Below are 22,982 nucleotides of genomic sequence, written 5' to 3'. Positions count from 1 at the left end.
GGTCCATCCATTACCTGGTGTGTGCAGGTAGTGACTCTGGTCAAAGACCTGAGGTGCATCTGACACCATCCCCTCCCCCTGAGGAAGGGCATCCACTGTGGCTTAAATGAAATGACACAAATCTGTGTCATTTCCTATAGCAGTTATGGGGTGTATGTAAGGCTGAGCATCCTGGATACAGGTCCTAAATTCTAGAAAACTAGGAACACCTTTTGACCTCCAAGCCAAGTCATACTTACCATCTGGAGAAAACTGGTCTCTGTCAAACATAGTGAGACATAGCACATCTTGGTAAAGATCCTTAATGAAGAACTGGCAGTTAAAGTTCCACTTGGGATTTAGTGTGTCCTGGAGAGTCCTGGTGGTGTAGCTCTGGGAGCCCATGCTGATTTCGCAGTAGGGATTACTCTTTCCTGAACAGAAATGAACCATCGACATGAGGCATGGTAGGTAAAATGCTTGAGAAACAGGGCCACCCTCAAGCAGAATCGGGATCTGCAATGCCAGAGACCACAGCAGCGGGGCCTTGTGGTCTAGCAGTGCAGCCTCTGTGTCCCCAAGGCTGAAGAGTCATGTAACCCTGGGGAGCGACCAAGCGCTCTACCGCCAGGTCCCATCCCTACGAGCCTGGGCAAGTGTGAGAGCACTCAGGAAGGCAGGCACTGGTGCTTAGTGGGAACCAGAGAGACAATACTGGTTCAATAAACAGCTCGTCACCATGTCAGTGGCACTGGGAACACTGACTTTAAAATGCATCCCATCATGCAGTGTGCAGAGGGTCACCAGCGAAGAGCAGGGCATTACTGTGTTTTTTGGGTGAAAGAAGCATTTACCATTTGGTTTACAGGCTTTTAATTCTGTAGCTTCGACGACATGCACCATCAGACGCCCAATGCCGGATGTCTTTTGAGAGCGGGCTATAAAGGAGGGAGAAGAGTCACGTTAATTGCTCTGAGAAGCAGACTGTGCAGTGATGCCGAGCTGTGGACCCTCAGTCTTTTTTGATACTTCTGAACACACTTGATGCTGGGGTTGAACCAGGCCCCGTACATGCTAAGAACACTACCACTGAGCTGCACCCCAGCCCTTAGAGTCTGTCTTTCCAACCAAACACAGCACTACTCCCAGCCTCGTATGTGCTGGCACTGGGCCCAGCAGCCCAGCACTGCTGCTCTGGGCCTTTTCCTGGACCGTGCTGCCTGCCAGGAATGCCTCACTTGCCGTCCCTGACCGTCAGCATATTCTACTCATCCTTCACGATCCGGGTCAATCTCACAGCTCCCTCCCCAGCCCATGCCTCCTCTGCGTGTCTGCCCACTACCCTTGACTTCCGAGCATCCCACGGCCTGCAGGGTCTGATATTCTGTATGATATCTGTCTCCTTTGCCAAAGAGGAGCCATGTGGCACACAGACTGTCTTATTCATTTTTATTAATCCTCAATTACTTAGCAAATAGTAATACCAATGAAGCAATAATGCATGTTATTTTTTCATCACTTTATAGCAAATAACATTTATTGGACATTTACTCTGTGTTAGGCATGTGCTAGACCTTTAAATTGTATAAAAATCTTATAATGCAACTCCCCATTTTATAGATGAGAAAAACTGAGGCTTAGAAAGGACCATAATGAACTCCATTTAGAGCTTCTAAGTAGCCAAAATGTAAATATCAGGTACCAAAGTCTAAACCTTGCATCCAAATTCCAATTACGTGTACATAAACATCATAGCTCAGAAGGCAGTTTTACTGAAGGTCTGGTTCTATTTATTCAAAATGCTTTTAATGTTGAGAAACATTAAAAGTCACGATGAGTCAGTGGGCTCATCGTGATACACATGAGGTCAAGCAGGTTAATATTCAAAACAAACCAAGGACACTTGGTGAGCTACTGATTTCATTTCAAGCTCTCAGCATGTAAGCCTTCTCTATAGGAAGGGGTCCACGTCCCTCGGTGGCCTCTCCACCTCAGAATGTGCCCTCAGTTCCCCTGAAGGCAGGGGCTGTCCTTACTCTTCTCCGAAGACTCAGTTACTTGTAGCACAGAGCCTGACACACAGTAAGTAATCGATACAGGTCAAAAGAATCGGACACGTGGACAGCGCAGAATGTGATGGTATTGATATTGATGGTAAGCAGGATACTGATGGTAAGCAAGGCTCATAGAGAAAAACTTTGATTTGCATCTTTGACCAATTAAGACATCATTATATGCTTTATGAATTGATTCAATGATTTTTCAACAGTAAGCTTTTAAAATAACATTCAATTAGCGAAAGCCAATTCACACATACCTTTCAGGAGAGAGAACAAAATAAGAGAAACCTGAATAAAAACACAAAGAGCTGCAACTGCAGCGCCAGGAGCCTGAGCAGGAGGGCTGGGCAGGCAGGAGGATGTGGGGGATGGGACACAGTGGCGCGGGGCGGGGGCACAGGGCGTTGCTGGGAGGTCTGGGCACAGCTGGGAGGAAGTGGTCAGGGCGGGGCTTGGCATTCCTGGGAGGCTGGGGGGACAGGGTTGGGGCTGTGACAGTCCTGGTCAGAGGGCCACAGAGAGGGCAAATGCTACACTGAGCTGGTGATGATCTGTGAACACAGCGGACACAGTCAATGCGACCAATATGGAGTCCCAGTGGACCCAAGGGAAGAGAGTTGCCTTGAGGGAGCTGATGATCATGAAAACAGAGAAGTGGCTTAGGGGACTTAAGCAGAGCAACCGGGACTGGAGTTCAGAGTGTGGTACAGGTTCACGCCCGCTGGGCGCTCTAGGCTGGCTAGGGCATCAGGAAGGAGGCAGTGTTTGACTTGGGTCTTGAATGGGAAGAACTTCCACGTGGGGTGGAGCCTTTCAGGCGGACAGGTAGCGCGAACACAAAAGGCTGACTGGGCATCAGCAGGGGCGCAGGCCAGGATCAGGAAATGGTGGGAAATGGGCTGGGTAGGAGGGCGTGCTGGGTGTGGGCCCCGAGTTTAGGATGAGAAATTTGTCCTCAATTTCAGAGGCAAAAGGGGAGAACTTAAGCAAGGGAAGCACAACAAGAGCAGCTCTGTAAGAGTCCTACAGAAATGAAGAGGAGGGTGGTGGAGAGCAAGGGAACCTGGTGCTGTACCTGGTGGGAGACTGGAGGTCTATGCCACCGGAAAGGAAAGGCCCAGGCAGGTGGGAAGGCTGGTGGTGGAGAAGGATAAGCCTCAGCAGCTGATGAGGTGAGAGGCTGGGGGTGGGCGGAGGGCAGATTTCAGTCTAGGTGGTCAAGGGCAAGGGTCCCATCCACAGAGTTTCTCAGAAGGAAGAGCCACTGTTGGAAGGAGGCTGATGAGCCCCACTGGAAACACCAGCAGGCCCAGGGCGAGGGAGCAGCTAGCAGGGTGTCTGGGGAGGGGCTGGTGTCAGAACTGGGGGATGGAGCAGCCAGGACCTCACCGAGATGAGGAGGCAGGTCCCCACGGGAGGCTGTGAGAGAAACGGGCGGGTGGACTGGTGAAAGGGGAGGAAGGAGAGCTGGGGAGGGAGATGAAGAAAGAAGGCTGGGGCTAAGGGAAGAAGGTGCCTAGAACCCCTGCCATTGGAGCTTCAGCAAAGAAAGCGAGCCAAGCCTGATTAGGTCACTGGTGTCCTTGAAAGAGCCATTTCCATAGCTCTGGGGACAGGATGTGGAGATGAGGAGCGCTGGGCAGGGCCAGAGGAGGAGCAGACTGAGGGCCCAGGACACCAGACCCTGGAAGTGGAGTCAGGTGTAGCCAAATGCATCCCACAGGGGTGAGGTTAGTCACCAACAGAATCGAGCGAAGAACTAGTGGTGAAAGAAAAAGGGCAGAGACTTTGCTTCAGCAGAAGGCAAGCGCAGTGGCAGCAGGTGTCCATGTCTGCGGTGGGGCTCAGGGAGTCTTGGCACGCTGCAGGGGAGGGGCTGGTGCCAGGGCTCTACTAGCTCATGTCACCCACCACTGCAGGGGCAGAGCTGTGTCCCTAGGGCCAGACCCCACCCTGCCCATAGCCCCTGGCAACTGGTTCCAACCCTGCAGGGCACCACCAGATACCTTGATAAGCCTTCTCCCGTTTCTTCTTCTCTGTGTCAATGTACTGCTCAGAGGCCGCCTTGATTTTCTGGACCCAGGCCGTCCTATAGGAGAAGCAGAGCACAGCCATGGGGGACTTCCCTGGAGGCCCCCCAACGTGGCCCTTCTTTCTCTTGCTAATCTCAGCATCGCCAAGTTTTCAATCGTACACCTGATATTAGTTCAGATGAAGACTTGATTGCTAATTGAGATTGAATTGAGAATTTCCAAAGAGTTCTTGGCTGTTTACAAAACACCAGACCCTTGCAAGGTGCTGGGGACCCAGAGCTAGAAAAAAAAATTCACCACATCGATGACAACTAGCATGATGTGCTACCACCCAGAGAACTGGGCGCAGAATGCGCTGGCTTGCCCTCAGAAGCAGCTGCCTCGGAGCTCTGCAGAAGGAAGGCTGACCGGTGGACTGTGGACAGGGCCAGGGAGTACAGGTCTGAGGGATGTGGGGTGCAGGGAGGGACAGAGGCGGAGCAGCACAGGAAGGACCTCAGAAGCCAGTGAAGGCCATGGACCATGCCCAAGGGCAGTCCTGATGGGATTTCAGTGGAGACTGAGGCCCTGGATCTGCCACTTGGGAAGCTCTTGAGAAGTGAGTGAGGAGGCGTGTTAAGAGGCAGCCATGACTCGGTGCATCTAAACCAAGGTCTACTGTGGGACTGGAGTGGAGGGGACGGATTAGGAGAGAGTGAGGACAGTTAGGACTTGGGCATGGGTGGAGAGGGGTTCATGGCAGAAGATGTCCGGGCTTTCTCCTAGGTTTCAAGGCAGGTCACACATGGTCAGGACTGACCTCTCATTAATGTTGTCTGTTCGGAGGGTGTAGACTCGGTCAATGTGAGAAATGTGGAAGACAGGCTCATCGCTGGAAGGGTCTGTGGGCAGTTTCACCAAGACTTCATTCAGGAAAATGGGCTGAAAGAATTAGGGCCAAAACACACGCAATGAGATGGGCCAGCCGCTCCACTCACCTACGTCTAGAGAGTCTGTTTGTTCTGAAGAGTCTTGTGGAGAAGTAGAAAGGAGTCAGTCTGTTGTTTAAAGTCTTTTATTACCCAGGAAGAAATAAATGGCCTCCATTTTGTAAAAGTAAACATCCAGGAGGATGAGGTGCTGCTGGACTGAGGACAGGAGCTCCGAGTGCCACAGGCTCTCCTCTGCACACTGACACCTGCCCTGAGTCAGGCTTGGTTTATAGAGACCTGATGCTTGGTGTGGACATTTGGGACCAGGTGTCACATTTGCCAGGAGTGACGCTATCAGTGGACAAGGAAGACCCAACCACACTGGGCTCCTTCCCCTGGGAAGTGGCAAAAGAAGAGCGAGCCACCTGAAACAGGTGAAGAGTGCTACGAGGGCAGGTCCTCGAGGTGAAGGTCAGGCCTCTCTAGGACTATGGTGCTGTGCTGGGTGGGCAGCACTCACCGTCTTGTACATTTTGAACTGAGCGTTGGACTTGGAGCTGAAAAGTTTCTCAGAGGCGGAGGAAACAGCAAATTGCTTGACCATGTACGTAAGAAGCAAAAAGTCATTGAAGAGGAATCCGTGGAGCTCCTTACTGCTTTTGGTCTTGTATAATTTCCCACTGTGCAAGAGCTTCCGGGGCCCCAGGCAGTTGGTGAGGGAGTTGAAAATAAGTTGCTTAAAGAGAAAAAAAAAAGGCATTTCATAAGTCCCCCACAAACCACACCAGCATCCCTGAGAGACCAATGTCCTGGGCCTGAGGGTGCTGTGGTAGAATTTTCTAGGTGAGAACGTAGCTGGAATCATTGCCTCTAATCTAAAGATCTGTACATGGATCACTCTTCCAAGTCCTAGCTGGTCCAACAAATAATGGATACATATTTACACCCACAGAATACTGGTTCTACCAGCTGAATTCAAAGAACTCAGAACAAAACAAGATAGGAAGATGACAATCCAAGAAGGAACACAGGAGGTAAGCCTGAACAGGCCGAATGGAAGTGTGTACTTTGCATATTAAGGGAGGGCGTGGAGCTGGGTCCCCCCAGAATCTGCCAGGTGGCATTGGCTGAGCAGCATGGGCCTCACCTCTGCAAGACCTTCACACTGGACATGCGCCTGGATCCACTCCAGTCGGTCTGAATTTTCCTTTTCCCGAACTCCCTCGTTCACTTGAGAACAAAGCTCCTCGGCCCGCTCAAGGGACAGCTTCAGGGAGGAGTGGTCCACATGACTCTCTGGGGTGTTCTCCAGAATCTGGAAGAGAGCAGGAATCTGCCTTTCACCCACCCATCAGTCGCCCACTTGACCACTGATCCACTAAGTGTTACTGACTATTCACGTGGGTGGGGCCGTCCTAGTCTCCGGAAATATCAGAGCCAATAGGATCATGGCTTCTGCCTTGAGAAGTTCACAGTCCACGGCCCTTAGGGATACAGGGACAGGTAATGTGGTGGAACAGGGGGTGACAGATAGTCTACAGATCTGTGGCCCTGACTGGGTCTGGTAATAGGCCATATGTTAAAGGGTGCCTATCCACCCATAATTTGTCATGTACCTTAATTGACTGCAGTTTTGCAAGTGTATTAACTTGCTGAAGAGCAATGGTTCATAACATTTTGGGGGTCAAGGATCCTTTGAAAATTCTGATGAAAGCAATGACTTCCCTGCCACAGGAGAAATACAATCAAGTTGCAGCATGAGCATGTGCGTTCAGTCCATTCTGAAGCGATTTTAAACTACTAATGTTACATGCAAACAGAGACCAGAGCACGACTTTGTGGGGTCCCTCTGGAAGTTAGAGGCCCACCACCAGACCACTACTGTTTAGATTCTTGCACTGTTGTCAGATGAGCCACAGTCCTTTGTTTACAAGACCAAATGCAAAAAAGTTTGAAAGCCCTCAGTTCTTATTCAGTATACAATTTGTTGGCAAACCTGACTTGCAGGGCTAGGCTGGCACACTTGAAGCTCCCTGAGTATCTGGCTGCTGTGAATCTCTACAGTTCCTGTGCAGACATTTGGGCTGCCCAGTGTGACACTCACACTTTTGATGAGCAGCGGGTAGCGGGTGATCCTCTGCATGGGCTTCAGTAGGAAGCTGGAGAGGGGCATTCCTTTACACCGAGGATCTGAGGCCAGCTTCTGCAAAACAATTGAGAGGCTTATGAGGAAATCACTGCCCCAATTGAAACAAAGGAAACCCTGGCCATACCCCTGCTCTGACCACCTTCAGATTTCAAATTTCTTGTAATAACTTGGGACCCAACAACTCATTGCTGGAATCCCTCAACTCATTGCTAACAAGCCCAGAGGCAGCTTCAGGCTCTTTCTCACATGCTGTTGGCAGTCTGTGTGCTCAGTCCTCTTCTGCTTCTGGAACTACTCTCCCTGGGCTGTCTTCCTGGCCCACTGGCCTTCGGGTCTTCACATTCTTCCCACTCTTGACTGTAGCTACTACCAGAGATACCCTGTAGCTGAGGCCCAGCATCTCTGACCCAGACATTCTCTGGCACTCCACCCTCGCATGTGACATTCCTCCTTACCTGATGTCCCAAAGGCACTTGAGTTTCAACATACCCCACAGGAAGTCATCTTCCCTGGTGAAAGCCATCCTTCTTTGACATGCAGCGGCCACCAACCCCCCAGCATGTCTGGGAGTTGTCACTAACTCCCGTCTCTGTCAGCTCTTGACTTTCCCACCCTGGCATGTCCACTATCTCTACTTCATTTGAAACAATTGCTTCCATTTATTGAGCACCTGCTGTGTGCTGGGTGACGAAAACATGAGTTTTACTGAGACTGTTTCTGTGGCCCCTTCTTGTGGCTGATTCACACCCATCTCTTAAATCTTGGGTCATGCTTCCTCTTGGCCAGGTTCTCCCTGGGATGCCTTCCCTCCTTTCCATGACCCTTCTCTGTCTACCTTTAGCATACACTATACTTGTATTGGGCAATGCAGGTAGAGGCATCACGAGTCAGGTGTCTCTGTCCCAGGTTGTGAAGGCTGGGAGGCCAAGGACCATATCCTGTTTGCTCCTATTCCTGGTACTAGCACAGTACCTGAAGAGAGTAGCTAGTACTCTAGAATATTCATTTTTAATGACTGAAAAATATATTCATGATTATTTACCTAATTATTTCCCCATTATCAGACATTAAAACTGCTCCTCCTTTGTTTTTGGATAGATGTCTATCTATATGTGCTGCTAGAATAAGCATCTTCATACTTTTTACTTCTTTATGAGTTTTAAAAAGTAACATTTTGGGATACTGGTTATTGCTATAATAGATCCCAATGTGCAGTATTTCATGAACAAAAAGAACCAAAAAGAAATGTAAAGAAAAGCAAGAAAACAGATTTTGCTTCCATTTCCCTCACCTTTTAACGTGTATAGTAATAGTTTATATTACTGAACAGTATCAGTGAAAAGAATTTTTCCAAATGTGAGGTTTTAGTCTGGCAACCAGCTGTACAAGGCTCACTGTTGTATTGTTACAAGGAAGTTGGTGGCTCATTATATTCTACATAGTGTTCTCTTTCTGAGTACAGGTCTAGCTCCCCAACCCCTTTGGTACTGGGGATTGAATCCAGAGTTGCTTTAAAACTGAGTTACATCCCCAACCCTTTTATTACTTTTATTTTAACAGGGTCTCACTAAATTACTAAGGGTCTTGCTAAATTGCTGAGGCTGGTCTTGAACTTGCAATCCTCCTGCCTCAGCCTTCCAAGTCACTGGGGTTACAGGTGTGTGCCACCCTGCCTGGCCTAGCGTTACATCTAGTGTTTAATTTATGACCATGGCATCATTGAATCAATCTTTATCGCCTCTTCTCATCAGTTTCTGGAAGCTTCAATGACATCTAAGCACACTTCTAGTATATGTACAGGATCACAGATATGCATTTTGTGCATTATGATAATTCCTGGTATCTTTCTACCCTACTCTTCTTTTTGTCCCAGTTTGTTTATCTATTTATTTTGTTGTATTTTCTTTTGTTTGAGACAGAGTCTTACTATGTCACCTGGGTTGGTCTCACACCTGTGGGCTCAAGTGATCATTCCACATCAGCCTCTTGAGTAGCTAGGACTTCAGGCACATGCCACTATACCTGGCTAACTACTTATCTTAAATTTTATTTGATCTTGTTGCATTTCACACATTTAAGTGTGCTATTTTATATTCCTTCAGGAATAAGATGACTACTATATAAATACAATTTGAAAATTAAGAAAGTAACTTTATAAATCTTTCTTTGGGAAAATAGCTGATAAATAAGTTTGCTTGAAAAACAAAACACTCTGCTATTTAATAAGCAAAACCATGGTCCCAGTGCCAAGAAAAATCAGGTCTACTGAAAGGCAACAAACACAAACACATCAAAAAATTTGGTCCATATTTGTGTTTTCTTTGGAAATAGAGGGGGACCCCATTCTCAACTGCTGAGATTCCCACGGGGCCATGTACACTGCTGTTTTCAGTTCAGAAGGGGGCTGGCCTGCCTACTATCCCAGCAAAGACATCTGCAAGGCCCCAGATAGTTACCTTTAAAAATTCTTTGAAGTCTGAGTCTTCGTCTGTCTTCTGCTGCAACAGAGCTGCTCCATTAAGCTGACAGCTGCAGAACCGGATGTAGGCCTGCATGTGGGAGAGCTCGGCTGCCAGGATGTCCCCAATCATCTGCACTGGCATCTTCTCACCCCCAGTCTTCTTCCGTACCCGCAAGGCCCTGCAAATGACATGTTCTCACCTTCTGTTTCTTGGTGAATGTCCTTGGCAATTAAAGGATGAATAGCATGGGAGACCAATGGTAATGACACCCATAGAGCTACCTAGGACAGCTCTGGGAGGGAAAGGACAGCAGGAAGGGAAGGCAGCATGGGCAGCTTTAGAGTTCTATTGGCCAAGCTAACCAGGGGGAAAGAAAAGACAAAAATGAAGTCTATACGTGTGGGTGTCTTAGGTCTGTTTTGGTTTTACTTTAATTTCTTAGTGAAGTTTCTTCTGAAAAATCCTAACCAATTCAACTGAACCAATATGAAGGGAACTGCCACAGTCCTTAAGGGTACAAAGGGCACAGGAGCTGCAGAGGCCAGGGTAGAGGGAGAACAGCAGTGTCTCTGAAGAGAGCAGGGACAGAGCCCAGGCCCTGACTGCCCATCCTGCCCTAGGTGTAAAGGATGACAAGTGACTCCAGCACTGGGAATTTCACATGGGGACTTAGGACACTGCCAGACTGGGTGACTGCATCTGGGCCATGAGTGGCAATTCCTCTCTGACTCTCACTGTCCCCCTGCCACAGTGAGTATTACATTTTGGAATCATACTAATGTATGGCTTGCTTAATGGTTTAATTTTCTTTGTGTAATCAAATATTTTGTTGTATTTCTTGACTTTCCTCAATGATTGTGTATTTTACAGTGACCAGGCATCTTCTAAAGCCTGAGGGAACAGAAACAGTTGAAGGTTCCTTTGTGGAGTGGCCCCTGCAGAGGGGGATGCGCGACAAGGTCAACGTGGCGGCAGTGACCGGAATGCTCATGACTCACTTCAGCAGCTTCGTGTTGGACATAATGAGCTCTTTCCAGTTAACAAATATCAAGGTCATTTCTCCTTCAGTCAGAAGGCCTGACTCCGCCATCCGCTTCTGAAAAACCTAAGTTCAAAACGTAGAAGAAATAAGTTAACCTCAGTGTGGAGACACACCCTATGTGTGCTCTGAATTAAAGTGTCTTCATACATTCAAACTAGTGAGATTGTGGTATTCTAAATAAGCATATTTATGACTGTTAAATTTTAAACTGCATAATTTTCCTACTTTTTGCTATTTGGGTTCTATCAAGTGTGATTCTAAGGACTGAATCTGGTAACAACCCCTACCACTGGAGATTCTCCCACCCTTCTCACAGGGACATTGTGGAGGCTAAATAGGCCCCGACACAGGGTGTCTACACAGTGTAAGACCTTGCAGAACTGAGGAAGCATGACTGTTGTTGGACTGAGCATCCCAGAGTTCTTGGGAATGGTTTGTGAGAAATTCAGCAGAGAAACAGAGTGTGGCCCCCAACTGATCCCCAAGCAGGTGTGGATCACAGAGGTTGGCTGACTGAGAGGAAAGAATACTACTCTCCTACTGCATTCCATGTGTACAAATATGCAGATGTGTGTACACACATGTGTGGTATGTATACAGTTCTAACTGAACTTCATACATGATACAGGTAAAGGGAGTTGGGTATTAATTATTACCAGTTGGCTCAGGAAGAAATAAAGGCTTATCAAGTCATTTGAGCAAGGTCACAAAACAAGAACATGGAACAGCTACAATAAAAATTCAATTCTTTTTGAGTCTAAGTCCAAGTTTCCACTAAACAACTTTGATACCTAGGAAATGACTTTAAAAGTCTTAAGGACATAAATGGGCTGGGGTTGTAGCTCAGTCGTAGAGTGCTTGCCTAGCATGTGTGAGGCACTGTGTTTGATCCCCAGCACCACACAATAAATAAATAAAATAAAGGTATTGTGTCCATCTCAACTAAAAAAAATATTAAAAAAAAAGTCTTAAGGACAGGATGGTTAATATGGATCCTTACTGAAATCACTCAAAGGCTCCCCTACTGGTGGTGTGATGAGATACAGACTCCTTCCAGAAGTTCAGAGGGCTGTGAGATGTGCCCCTGCTGACCTCGCTTGACAGTCGGGCCATACTGTACAACATGTAGGCTCCTAACCCCAACATACCTTGCCACAGGAACTTTCTTTTTCATCTCTGTTTTCTGGCATATGCTTTGCACCTGGTTGGTTAATATTTGCTGAACTGAATTGAATGTGGATTCACAGAACTAAGATATAAATGCTATGAACTGACACTCTCTAAAGACTGAAGATGCCAGGATATTCCTAGAGAATGACCCTAGAAAGACAGTCTGCTCTGAGGCTGCCACTAAGGACAGGAACGGCTCTAATTTCTAGCTGTTCTTTCAACAACAAATTATTTTATGCCACTTTGGCTTTTTTTAAAAGTAGTATTTTAGTTGTCGATGGACCTTTATTTATTTATATGCAATGCTAAGACTCGAACCCAGTGCCTCACACATGCCAGGCAAGTGCTCTACCACTGAGCCACAACCCCACCTCTGTGCCACTTTGTTTCTTCACTTTATGTAGCAGTTCTGTGCTTGGCCTGGTGAGGGAAGCAGAGGGAATAAGATAGTCTGGCCTTCTGGGAACTTCCATAGGAGCAGAGCACCCACAGAGCACCTGCACTGAGATGCAGAAAGGGTAGAAAATGGATCTGGAGCAGGCCTTGCTGGGAGGCAGATGCAGACAGATGCTGTGCCTGCTCTGTTCTATAACAAACATCATGCCAGGTGTGTGCTGCACCTGTGAGGTGCATGTGTCCTCTTTGAGTAATTTAAGACGTCTTCTCACCTGAGGACTTTGAAACATTTACTGGGAACTAAAAAGCCATTGAAACAGTCTTTTTTTTCCCCGTCCAACATAAACCATTGCAAAGTGCTTCTCTAATGAGGACAGCTTGAAGGTCAATGGTAACATTAATAGACACAAATATAAACCAACAGTAAAGATATATTTGGAATATATTTTACAATTTGATCCTATTTATTTTTTCTAAATTGATAATGAACATTAGGTGAACACCTCTACCACTTTGCAGTTCCTCTGGAAATACCAAAGTTGACGAAAATGTTAGGTGTCAAAACAGCAGTTTTGACACCTAACCTATAGTTAGGTAAAAGTGTGAGGTCAAGTCTGCTTTGGAGCCTTACACCCGCTCTGTATCCTGGTCTTTCCTTGATGGGCTCTACCACATCAAACTATGGCATTTGTGTGCCCTCCTGTTCTCTCTTTGCTCTGAATGAGCTAAGCCTGGAAGAGAGCGGATACCCTTGTTAGACATTCAGTCCTTCAACACTACCCAGTTGGCACAGACAGCATTTTGAGGCTGTGCAAGTCCCTGCCCCTCTCTGTGAATCCACACATCAAAAGTGAGGTCCAGCTATTCAGGAGGCCAAGGCAGGAAGATTGCAAGTTCAAGGTCAGGCTGGGCAACTTCGGAAAACCCAAATTCAAAATAAAAATTACAAAAGGTCGGAAGGGGATGTAGTTCACTGGTAGAGTGTATACCTAGAACAAGCAAGGACCTGAGTTCAGTCTCCAGCATTACAGAACAAAACAAAATGTGATGCCTTGCTCTGCTTCTGAGTGGGGGCAGCCCAAGCATGACACCTGCCATCCCCCCCAGAAAACAGCAGACACTCCTGAGCTAGCAACAGCCCCTCACCTCGACAACAAGCTGCAGATCATCCATGTACCGCTCTTCCGTCTGAATCAGCTCATGAATATATCCCTGTCTTTTCCTCTCAGTTGGCTGCATTGTGTCCAGAGCTTGGAGATCAGCACACCCTGTGGGAAGACAGGGTAGGGCTTAAAATATTATTTTAGTTGTCTTTGTAGAAAATAGTCATTTATCAGCAATATGCTAGGCTGACACCCTTTTGAAAGAGTGTCATACACAGGCAGAGTACTGACTGACTGCTTGAGTTAATGACCTACCACTCGGTGTGCCAAAGCAGTAAATTAGCAACATCTGTGATATTTCAGTGTGCTCCTGGTTTCTTTTCTAAGTAGCAATGACAGAATTAAGGATTTTTAGAAAAGACCTCAAAGAGGTAACTATGCTGAGTTTGTGAAGAATCTTACCATCTCAAGACATTTTTTAAATTATTGAAATGTTTTCCAAATTGCAGATCATAAGCCATCATTGGATTATTATCAATTTAATTTTTTAAAATACTGGTCAGGCTAGCACTACAAAATTAAATAGACTATCATGTGCACAGCTTTGTTAAGTATTATTAAAGTTATCAATTATATATGTATTTGGGGATATAACATATATTTCTTACTTTAAGTTACTATTAAAAAGAAGTCTGAGAATCATGTCTCTAGATTTCTCAGAGGAAAGTTCTAAGGTTAGGATCTGGAGATTTCCAAGACCTCTGCCTTAAGCCACAGGAACACAGATATACTGCAGAACAGCCATGAGTGACTGGGAGTGAAGTCCTAAGCAGTCTCACACCAGGGTGAAAGGTACTGTATTCACTTTGGATCAATTTATAGGCACATCAGAAGCAGAACTAGATGTTAAACTATGAAGTGACATATTTCAGAATCACTCATCAAGTAGCTGAGGGCTGGTCTGTGCACAGGTACAAGGACTATTTCAGGAAGCTTCTCTGCTGGCAAAAAGCAAAAGCAGATAGGCGGAATAAAATGTGTGGGGTCCGTGGTTTGAACTGGGCATCCAACAGACCAAACCAATAGAGAATTTAATCACAGTAACTCAGTTTTGGTTGGTTGCAGGAGGTCCTGTAGTCAATTAAGTTAATAAGCTATAAATGACTAAGTAGTTAAGCAGTGATCAATTGACAACTTCATGGAGTTGTAGCCAATTAGTTGTTTTCTATGTTTTTGCTTCCATTTTTCTATAAATGCTGTCAGATCATATTACTGGTTGGACTTCTCAGAACCTGTTCTGATAGCTACCTAACTCGTGAATTGTTTTTGTTTGTTTTTTTATTTCTTTGCACTAGTAAACTAAGTTTCATTGGTCTAAGGAATTTTTCTCTTCTAACAGCATCCAGAAAGCTACAACACAAGGCAGCAAGTAGTGTGTTTCAGAAAACTGTGTGAGAGAGAGAGGGGGGGCGGGGAGAGGAGAGGGGAGGGGAGGGGAGAGGAAAGCAGACAGAAAAATGAAGTGTGGATAATCTTTTGTAGTTGAGGCAATAGGGAAGGGCAGCAGGGAAGTGTCCCTAAAGCAGGGCCTTGGGAATGGAGGGAGTGTTGTGACAGATGCAGACACACCTCACAGGGAAGCCCCAGAAGCAGAACATGTAAGGATCAGATTTGTGAGTGTGTGAGGTACTGAGGATTGAACCCAGGGCCTCGTGCATGCCAAGCTAGCATTCTAGCGCTGAGCTCCATTCTCACCTGATATCGTTTTTTTTTTTTTTTAACATTTTGTTAGTTGTCAATGGATCTTTTATTTTATGTGGTGCTGCGTATCAAACCCAGGGCCTCACACATGCCAGGCAAGTGCTCTACACTGAGCCACAACCCCAGCCCTGACACTGGTTTTTAAAGGGAGTTTCTTTTTTCTGCTTTCTTCTGAATTTTTATAATATTTTGTATGGATTGGGGTTTACAGATCTAAGAAGATAACTTTTCTATTTTCTGCAGATGGGGACAACAGCTTTTGAAAAATTACTCCCACTGTGTGCTGGGCAGGGTGGGGGATGTGAAGATGGCAGGTTATGTGTAGTGCTACCAAGAAGTCACAGCGCCACTGTCACGTTCAAAATCAAGTGTTTTGGGGGGGCTGCATTTTATTCTGTTTTGCCAGGGAGATCTGCAGAGAGTGACTGAGTGTGGTGAGTCGGAAGGCTAACTGGCACAGCTGGGCTGTTGTGTAGCGAGGCCAGACACAAGGCCAGACGCCTGTGAAACAGTGTGCCTGTGGCGCCACCAGGCACTGGTCATGGCTGAGGGAAGCAATTAGAACAGTCCCAAAAACCAAAGGCCGAATGTTTTCCCTGATAAGTGGAGGATGATATATAATGGGGGTGGGGGGTGGTGGAGTGAGAGAAGAATGGAGGAACTTTGGATTATGTAGAGGGAAATGAGAGAGAGGAGGGGGCGGGGGTATGAAAAATGGTGGAGTGAGACAGACACCGTTACCTTGTGTACATGTATGATTACACAAATGGTGTGAATCTACATCGTGCACAACCATAGAAATCAAACAATGTACCCCGTTTGTGTACAATGAATCAAAATGCAGTCTGTAAAAATTAAAAAAAAAGAAAAAGCGAAAAAAATGGTTTCTGAAATTACCCCAGCTCTTACCTAGTGTTTTACAAACTTCAGCCATTTGTGTTTTACATTTGAGTTCTACTATTACTTACTTAATATTTTTCTCCAAATTTACTCATTTGGTTGAAAACATTTTTCTCTAAATTCACGTTTGAAGTTAAATGTGCTTGTTATGTTTCTTAAAGTCAATGAATACACAACCTTTAAAATAAAACGGGTCCACCAGGTACTCTTGCATTCCATGCCTCATGCACCATGGATGCGCGCATCCTACTCTGGGAAAGAGCAATTTATATTAAAACTCACTAACAGTGGCCTCTTTGGAATAAGAGCTTGGAACAATGGGAACAGCCTCAGGAACTGAATCAAGTACATGTTACAAGATACACATGTAACGTGTTCATCAATGCGCATGGGGACGACTCTTGTCTACTTGCCTAGTGACCCTTTGCATTTCATTACAAGGGCTCTTAGACTTCTGTTCTCTGCTCACCTGCCCTGGAGTCACAGGTGTGGGGGGCGGGGAAGCAGAGACGCAGTGTCCCCGTACTTCCTCTTCCGGCATCCTAACTGGCCCTCTCCTCCAGGACCCTCCCTCCCCTTCACGACGAATCTGCACTCTTCACTGCTTCCTTCTTACCCCGTGAACAGGGTTGTTTCTCCCGGCCCATTATTTAAAATAAACACAGCACTCATCCTTCAACCCTGCTCCCTCCCTAGCACCTCTTTTCTGTCTCACTGACAAAGTCACAAGAAGGGTCTCCAGTCCTCCCTGTCACTTCTCTGATCCTGCCTCCTGCCCCCCCACTCTTGACATAGCTCTCAGGAAGACAACAAAGACCTCAGCATTGCCCAGCTCAGTGACCCCTCCTGGTTATAGCCACCTCTACCTGCCCACAGCACTGGCGCCTCAGATGAGCCAACTCTTGGGAGGCTGAGTCCTTTCTCAGCCTTTGTGACTTCCCTCTCCTTGGTGCCTGCTTCTACATTTCTCTCTGCCTGCCACCCAGCTCTCTGCTCCCCACAAACCAGTAAATACCAGAGTAGGATATGGTTATTTCTGTCCTGCAAGGTCAAGTGAATCTGGGCCATGTGGCAGACTACATATTGCTCTCTTAGGGCCATAATGCACATTAGCCTAACAGGCTCTGACAAGACCTGCACTGAAGAAGTATTCAATTTGATGAACTCAGAGTTGCTAACCCTCTTGTTTTGAGGGGAGGGTGGGTAAATCTTTTGAGGAACTGAGGAATTTGGGATTTATAGAGAGAATATACCCTTTTGCCATCTCTATACCTGCACTGTTAAATATAGTAGCCATTAGCCACAAGTGACTACTGAATGCTTAAAATGTCACCAGCCCAAAGAGACATGCTACAGATGTATAACACACACTGGATTTTGAAGACTTACTTCCAAATACGAGTAAAATATTGCATAAATAATATATTAATTATTTATTGGAATATTTTGGGTATAATTAAACATCAGAAGTAATTTCATCTATTTCTTTTTACTTTAAAAAATGTGATTGCTGGAAATTTTAAATTTATATATGGGGCAGTGTTTTTGACTCACATTAAATTCCTGTTGAGCAGCTAAAGCCAGCCACCACATTTTTTGTTTCTTCCCTCACAAAATATTCAGTTGCAGACAGAAGTGCTACTCAGCACGGGGCTCCGGGGCTCCATGGTCTAGCCCACCCACCTCCTCACCAGCCTGGCCGAGGCTGAGTGCTCCTGATAGGTGTGCACACTTTCCATGGCCCTGCTGTTTCTCCTTCTGTTGCTTCCTCTCTCTATGGCCTGGCTCTCCACATAGAACCAGCTTACTCCACCTCTGAGGTGTAGGTGAAGGGATACTACTTTGGGGACACCTCTCCCGTCCCCCTAGACTTGGTTCTCCTTTGTGTTTCCATGGCACTTGTCTTTCTTCTTCTTTTTTTTTTGGTCTATTTTTTTTTTTTGAGGGGGGGTTGCTGGGAATTAAACCCAGGGCTTCCCACTAGTTAATCACGCCCTCTCCACTGAGCTATGCTTTCAGCCCTTGTCTCTGCATTTTAAAATGCACATAATCTAACTCATATTGTTCTTTATGTATATATATATATATATATGTGTATTATATATATTTTTCAGTTGTGGGTGGACGTGTGTATATATATATACATATATATATATATGCACACATATATATTTTTTTAGTTGTAGGTTGTAGTTATGGATTGAGTTTCAAACCATAAGTAGAGTCTATGAAAAAAGAATAGGCAGATTTGAAAAAGAAACAAAAATAAGATGCTTTAGATAAGGGTCCACCATCTTCTTCATCGGCTTTTTCAAAGAAAGTCACCTCCTTCAACACCTTTTCTCTTAATAAGAATGTCAGGGGACATCAAAGTATCAATATTACTCAGAGATGGGAGCCAAGATATAAACTGACTGATCCTGGTTTCTAATTATGTTCTCCAATGAAGGAAACAAAGCTGCTTAGAAAAACTGGCTTGCTCTAGAATTGGATCAAGAAATACTCAAGATGAGTCTGGAACATCTCATAGTACCAGAAAAACAGGAAGTTCTCAAAAGTCACACTGATGTAACATTTCAGGTTCTATGATGTGTCAGTGCAGCAATTTTACTGCCTTCTCCACAGCCAATGTCACTGTGTCTGGCATACTGGATGTACCTTCTAGAAGTTGTTGAAGAAATACAGTGAATAAATATATAAATGAACAGTATTATCTACCTGAAGTTTAGCTCCCTGTTAAAGACAATAGAGACATAGTTCTCTATGTAGGAGGTGCGAAACAATTCTTAATGCCCCTCATCCCTCTTATAACCACATCATGATACCTACAGGCTAATGCATTTCCAGACCTGCAAGTCAAATTTCAATGTCTACTCTACCTATTAGGTTCTCATAAGAATAAGCAAGGTGGGAGAAAGGAGGAGGAGTAAAATAGCTGGGACAAGTGTAAGGTAACTTCTCGGTATGAGCTAAAAACATAGTTCAGAGTGACATTTGCCCACAAAGACAGTTATAAACTGAACTGGAACATGGTAATGGTTCTTATTAAATGTGAAAAGAAAATAACCTTGTGCTTCCATAATGACAATGTGCAAAGTATAGGTAGCAGTGCAAATGGTGGTAAGGAGGTAGAAATTTCAAATAGTTTTTTAGACCCAAATCAGAGATTTCCATAGACTCAATTCGGCTTATAGAAAATAATACCTTCCATTTTGAAGGCAGTATTTATTCATGTGTTCCTCAGTTTGATTCAAATCAATCTTGGGAGAGAGAATAGTACTAGTCTAAATTTTTTACAGGAGGTAATAGTTTAGGATTTTAAGTCACAAAGTTCAATATGGATTAGGAAATTTTCTCTGAAAAATTGTATATCTATCTCAGATTAAATAGGGCTGATAACTACCTTTTCACCAGCTGCCCTCATATTAATGCCAAATGTTTCCTATATACTGTGTTAATAAGAGAATATTCTAGATAAAGTTTCAAGGATTTGGGTCTTATCAACTGTCTTTAATTCATATAATCATGTTTAAAATTCTCTGACAAGTAATGCAAGGTGTAATTTCAAGTTCTCGGTTCTCACTGTGACTTTTCATTTGTAGGCTGGGGGATAACCTTCAAAAGCAGCACTGCCATTGACATTTATGTTAACCTTCATCAGATACTCCTCCAAAGACAGGTGGCTCTTCACTTCACCTATGTCTGTCTTGATGGGGATAACCTTTATTGGTACCTTGGGGAATTCAGTTTTTAAAAATATTAATTCATTGCAACTTTGAAGATACAAGGATATTCCCCATCAGGAATATCAGGCTATGGGAATGGGCAGAGCAAATAACCAACTCTGTCTTAGAGCCTGGTGACTAGTTGTTCAACCACAAGTAATGGTGCCCCATTATATAATAATAAACTCATGATATAATAGCATCAATAAAATGTACAAAGTGTTATGTTTCATAAAAAGTAGCACCTTAGAATTTTTCATAAGCCTGATGATCTGTATTTTATTTTTCTACATTTTGAAGTTAAGTCTATTGAAATATAATTTGCATACAATAAAATTTACCTTTCTTTGTAAAAAAAAAAAAAAAAGAAAGAAAAAGAAAAATTTTTTTTTATGTGGTCCTGAGGATCGAGCCCAGTACCTTGCATGTTCCAGGCGCATGCTCTACCACTGAGCCACAACCCCAGCCCCATATTGTTCTTAATCTGTACAGTATGTACATCCAGGTTTTCCATGGGAGGTTGGGAACTTTGTCTAACACAGGTCTATAATATCGGACACAGTGCTCTGACCACCAGGGGTCAGGCCACATTTATTAAGTGTCAGAACACTGTTTTTGTCTCATTTGTTCCCAGATTCACTTCTCCCCTTTGCCTGCTTTGGCCTGGCTGCAAGGAAGACAAGCCTGCAGGTACTTTCTCTAGGCTTCCAGTTTGTTTGGCTTCTGTCTGGGTCTGGTCAATGAGAAGAGGTTCTGGTAGGAGACTGAGGATCCCCCCACAGGACAGTGAGATGGTAAGAAAGCTTTCTGCTTCTGTTGGGTGAAGAAGGAAATGCTGGGCTTACACATCCTGGAGTTCAAGAATTCCTCAACTGATGAATTAATATAAAAACCAGCCGTTGGCTGGTGACATCCTGAGGGTACTTGCTCAAAGAAAATGTACCATTGGTTTGGAGGATCACTCTCACTTCTTTGGTTTTCAAGCATTTCCACAGAAAACCTAAAGATGACTCAAAGAAAAAAATGACAAAAAATAAAGGATCAAATCCACTATAAATTAAAAAAAGAGGATTAGAACTTCCAAAACATAACAAAATATAGAGATGTAAGATATATATGTTTAACATAAACTCAAGACCAATGTGAAGAGTTTCAAACCATAAGTAGAGTCTATGAAAAAAGAATAGGCAGATTTGAAAAAGAAACAAAAATAACAAATATTATCCTGGACACATCTGAGGAAAGAATTAATAACTCTGAAAACAGTCTAAAGAAAGGAGTGTGAAGGCAGCCCAGAAAGAAAGAGATGGAAAACATAAAACGGAGTTTACAAGACACAGACAGATGTGACCCAACACATACATCTGATAGAGGGGAGGATAAAAGAAAGCAGAGAGGTAATATTGAGATTATTATGGCTGAGACTTTTCTAGAATTGGTGATATAACTCCTTCTAATTCCCTAAAGGAAGAACAGTGATTTCTGCTTAGAAAAACAATAATAAATCCATACTTAAACTACAGAATACCAAGGAGGAAAAAAAATGCTTAAACAGAAAAGAAAAACCAGAATAATCCCACAGGAACAGCCATCAGAGTGGCTGCACACCTCAACACAACATTAGAGAATGTAGAGAAAAAAGTTGTCAATCTAGAAACTGAATTATATACTGCCATTCCTGAATGACAGAGAAATAAAGATACTTTCAGGCAGTCTGTGGGCCTTTACCACTAATAGACATGACTGAAGGAAATATAAAGAGATGTGTTTCAGGAAGAAGGAAATTGACTAACAAGGAAAAATGAGATATAAGGAAGACTGATGAGTAAAAATAGTAGAAATACATGAAAAATCAAAACAACCATTGATTATATAAAGTCCTAATAATGGCTAAGTTGGTGGGTATAAATAAAAAGTGGTTGAAACACAAAAACATAGTAACCTGAAAGAGGAAAATCACTAGAGATAAATTATTCTGTTGCATTGATCATGAGAAGATACTGATCAAATTTAGACTTGGTGAAGGCAACCGCATGATAAAAATGGAAAGGTAACTACTGACAGAATAGTCAGAACACACAAATTCCAAACCAGTACAGGGAAATAAAGAAACTTGCTCAGTGCAATGGAAATCTGTGCTGGTAGAACAAAAAGAAGCAAAGAAAATTCATGATAAATGGAAAAAATACAATATGATAAATAGAAAAAAGTATTAAATTGTTCTCATCAATAACAATGGCTTAAATCTGTCAGTAAAAATAAAGATTTTTGGATTAAAAATACTAAAAATAGAAATGTTGGAAGTAAAGGGCTGGAAAAAGCTATGTGAACATAAATTCCCAATAAGCATCTCAGGAGTCTTCATTAGCAAAAAATTAGGCTTTGAAAGATCTGCAGAAGGCAATATCAATATTTCACCTGGAAAAATAATGGTTGTAATTTGTAACTAACAGAAAGACCTCAAAGTAAAATATAAAATGAACAGAATTATTCCCACCCTTACTGAAATAAGAAAAAGAAAAATTAGACACATCTAATCATAGTAGTAGAGTTTAACATCTCTTTCAATGAAAATTCCTAAGACTATGACACTTCACAGAAGAAGATACACAGGTGATCAACGAATATATGAAAAAGTGCTCATCATCCCTAGTAATTAGAGAAATGAAAATTAAAACCACCCTAAGATTTCATCTAACTCCAATTAGAATGGCTATTATCAAGAACACAAGCACTAATAAGTGTTGGCATGGAGGTGGAGGAATAGGCACACTCATACATTGTTGGTGGAGTTGCAAATTGGTGTAGTCACTCTGGAAAGCAATATGGAGATTCCTCAGAAAACTTGGAATGGACTCACCATTTGACCCAGCTATCCCACTCCTTGGTTTATACCCAAAGGACTTAAAATCAGCATACTACAGTGATACAGCCATATCAATGTTCATAGCAGCTCAATTCACAATAGCTAGATTGTAGAACCAACGTAGATGCTCTTAAATAGATGAATGGATAAAGAAACTGTGGTATATATACACAATGGAATATTACTCAGTCATAAAGAATAACAAAATTATGGCATTTGCTGGTAAATGGATGAAGTGGAAAATTCATGATAAATGAAATAGGCCAAGCCCAAAACACCAAAGGTTGAATGATTTCTCTGATAAGTGGATGATGATATATAATGAGGGGGGTTGTGGGGGGGGGGAGAGAAGAATGAAAGAACTTTGGATGGTGTAGAGGAAAATGGGGTGAGAGGGGGTGGGAGATGGAAAGATAGAATGAAAC

At 43.9% G+C, this 22,982-nt stretch overlaps 2 protein-coding genes across 6 annotated transcripts in view; one reads left to right on the top strand and one right to left on the bottom strand.

Annotated features, from left to right (window-relative positions):
- Positions 1-10,594, top strand: part of FAM228A (family with sequence similarity 228 member A) — a 28,753-nt gene extending 18,159 nt beyond the window's left edge. The window contains exon 8 of the mRNA XM_079109638.1: positions 10,465-10,594. Within this exon, the coding sequence (XP_078965764.1) occupies positions 10,465-10,467 (3 nt within the window). The 3' untranslated portion in view covers positions 10,468-10,594. The remainder of the gene's footprint in view (positions 1-10,464) is intronic.
- The window catches only part of ITSN2 (intersectin 2), a 134,409-nt gene that overhangs the window by 1,628 nt on the left and 109,799 nt on the right, over positions 1-22,982 (bottom strand). For all 5 annotated transcript variants that reach the window (XM_079109612.1, XM_079109611.1, XM_079109615.1 and 2 more), the window contains 10 exons: positions 13,349-13,470; positions 10,593-10,699; positions 9,589-9,772; positions 7,088-7,186; positions 6,131-6,298; positions 5,504-5,719; positions 4,872-4,993; positions 4,046-4,128; positions 834-917; positions 240-413 (listed from right to left, as the gene is read on the bottom strand). In XM_079109612.1, the coding sequence (XP_078965738.1) occupies positions 240-413; positions 834-917; positions 4,046-4,128; positions 4,872-4,993; positions 5,504-5,719; positions 6,131-6,298; positions 7,088-7,186; positions 9,589-9,772; positions 10,593-10,699; positions 13,349-13,470 (1,359 nt within the window). The remainder of the gene's footprint in view (positions 1-239; positions 414-833; positions 918-4,045; positions 4,129-4,871; positions 4,994-5,503; positions 5,720-6,130; positions 6,299-7,087; positions 7,187-9,588; positions 9,773-10,592; positions 10,700-13,348; positions 13,471-22,982) is intronic.

Source organism: Sciurus vulgaris (genome assembly GCF_902686455.1).
Source record: "Sciurus vulgaris genome assembly, chromosome: 14".
NCBI classification, from domain to species: Eukaryota; Metazoa; Chordata; class Mammalia; order Rodentia; family Sciuridae; genus Sciurus; species Sciurus vulgaris.
Note: the sequence above shows the minus strand (reverse complement) of the source record. Positions and strands in the feature narration are given on the sequence as shown.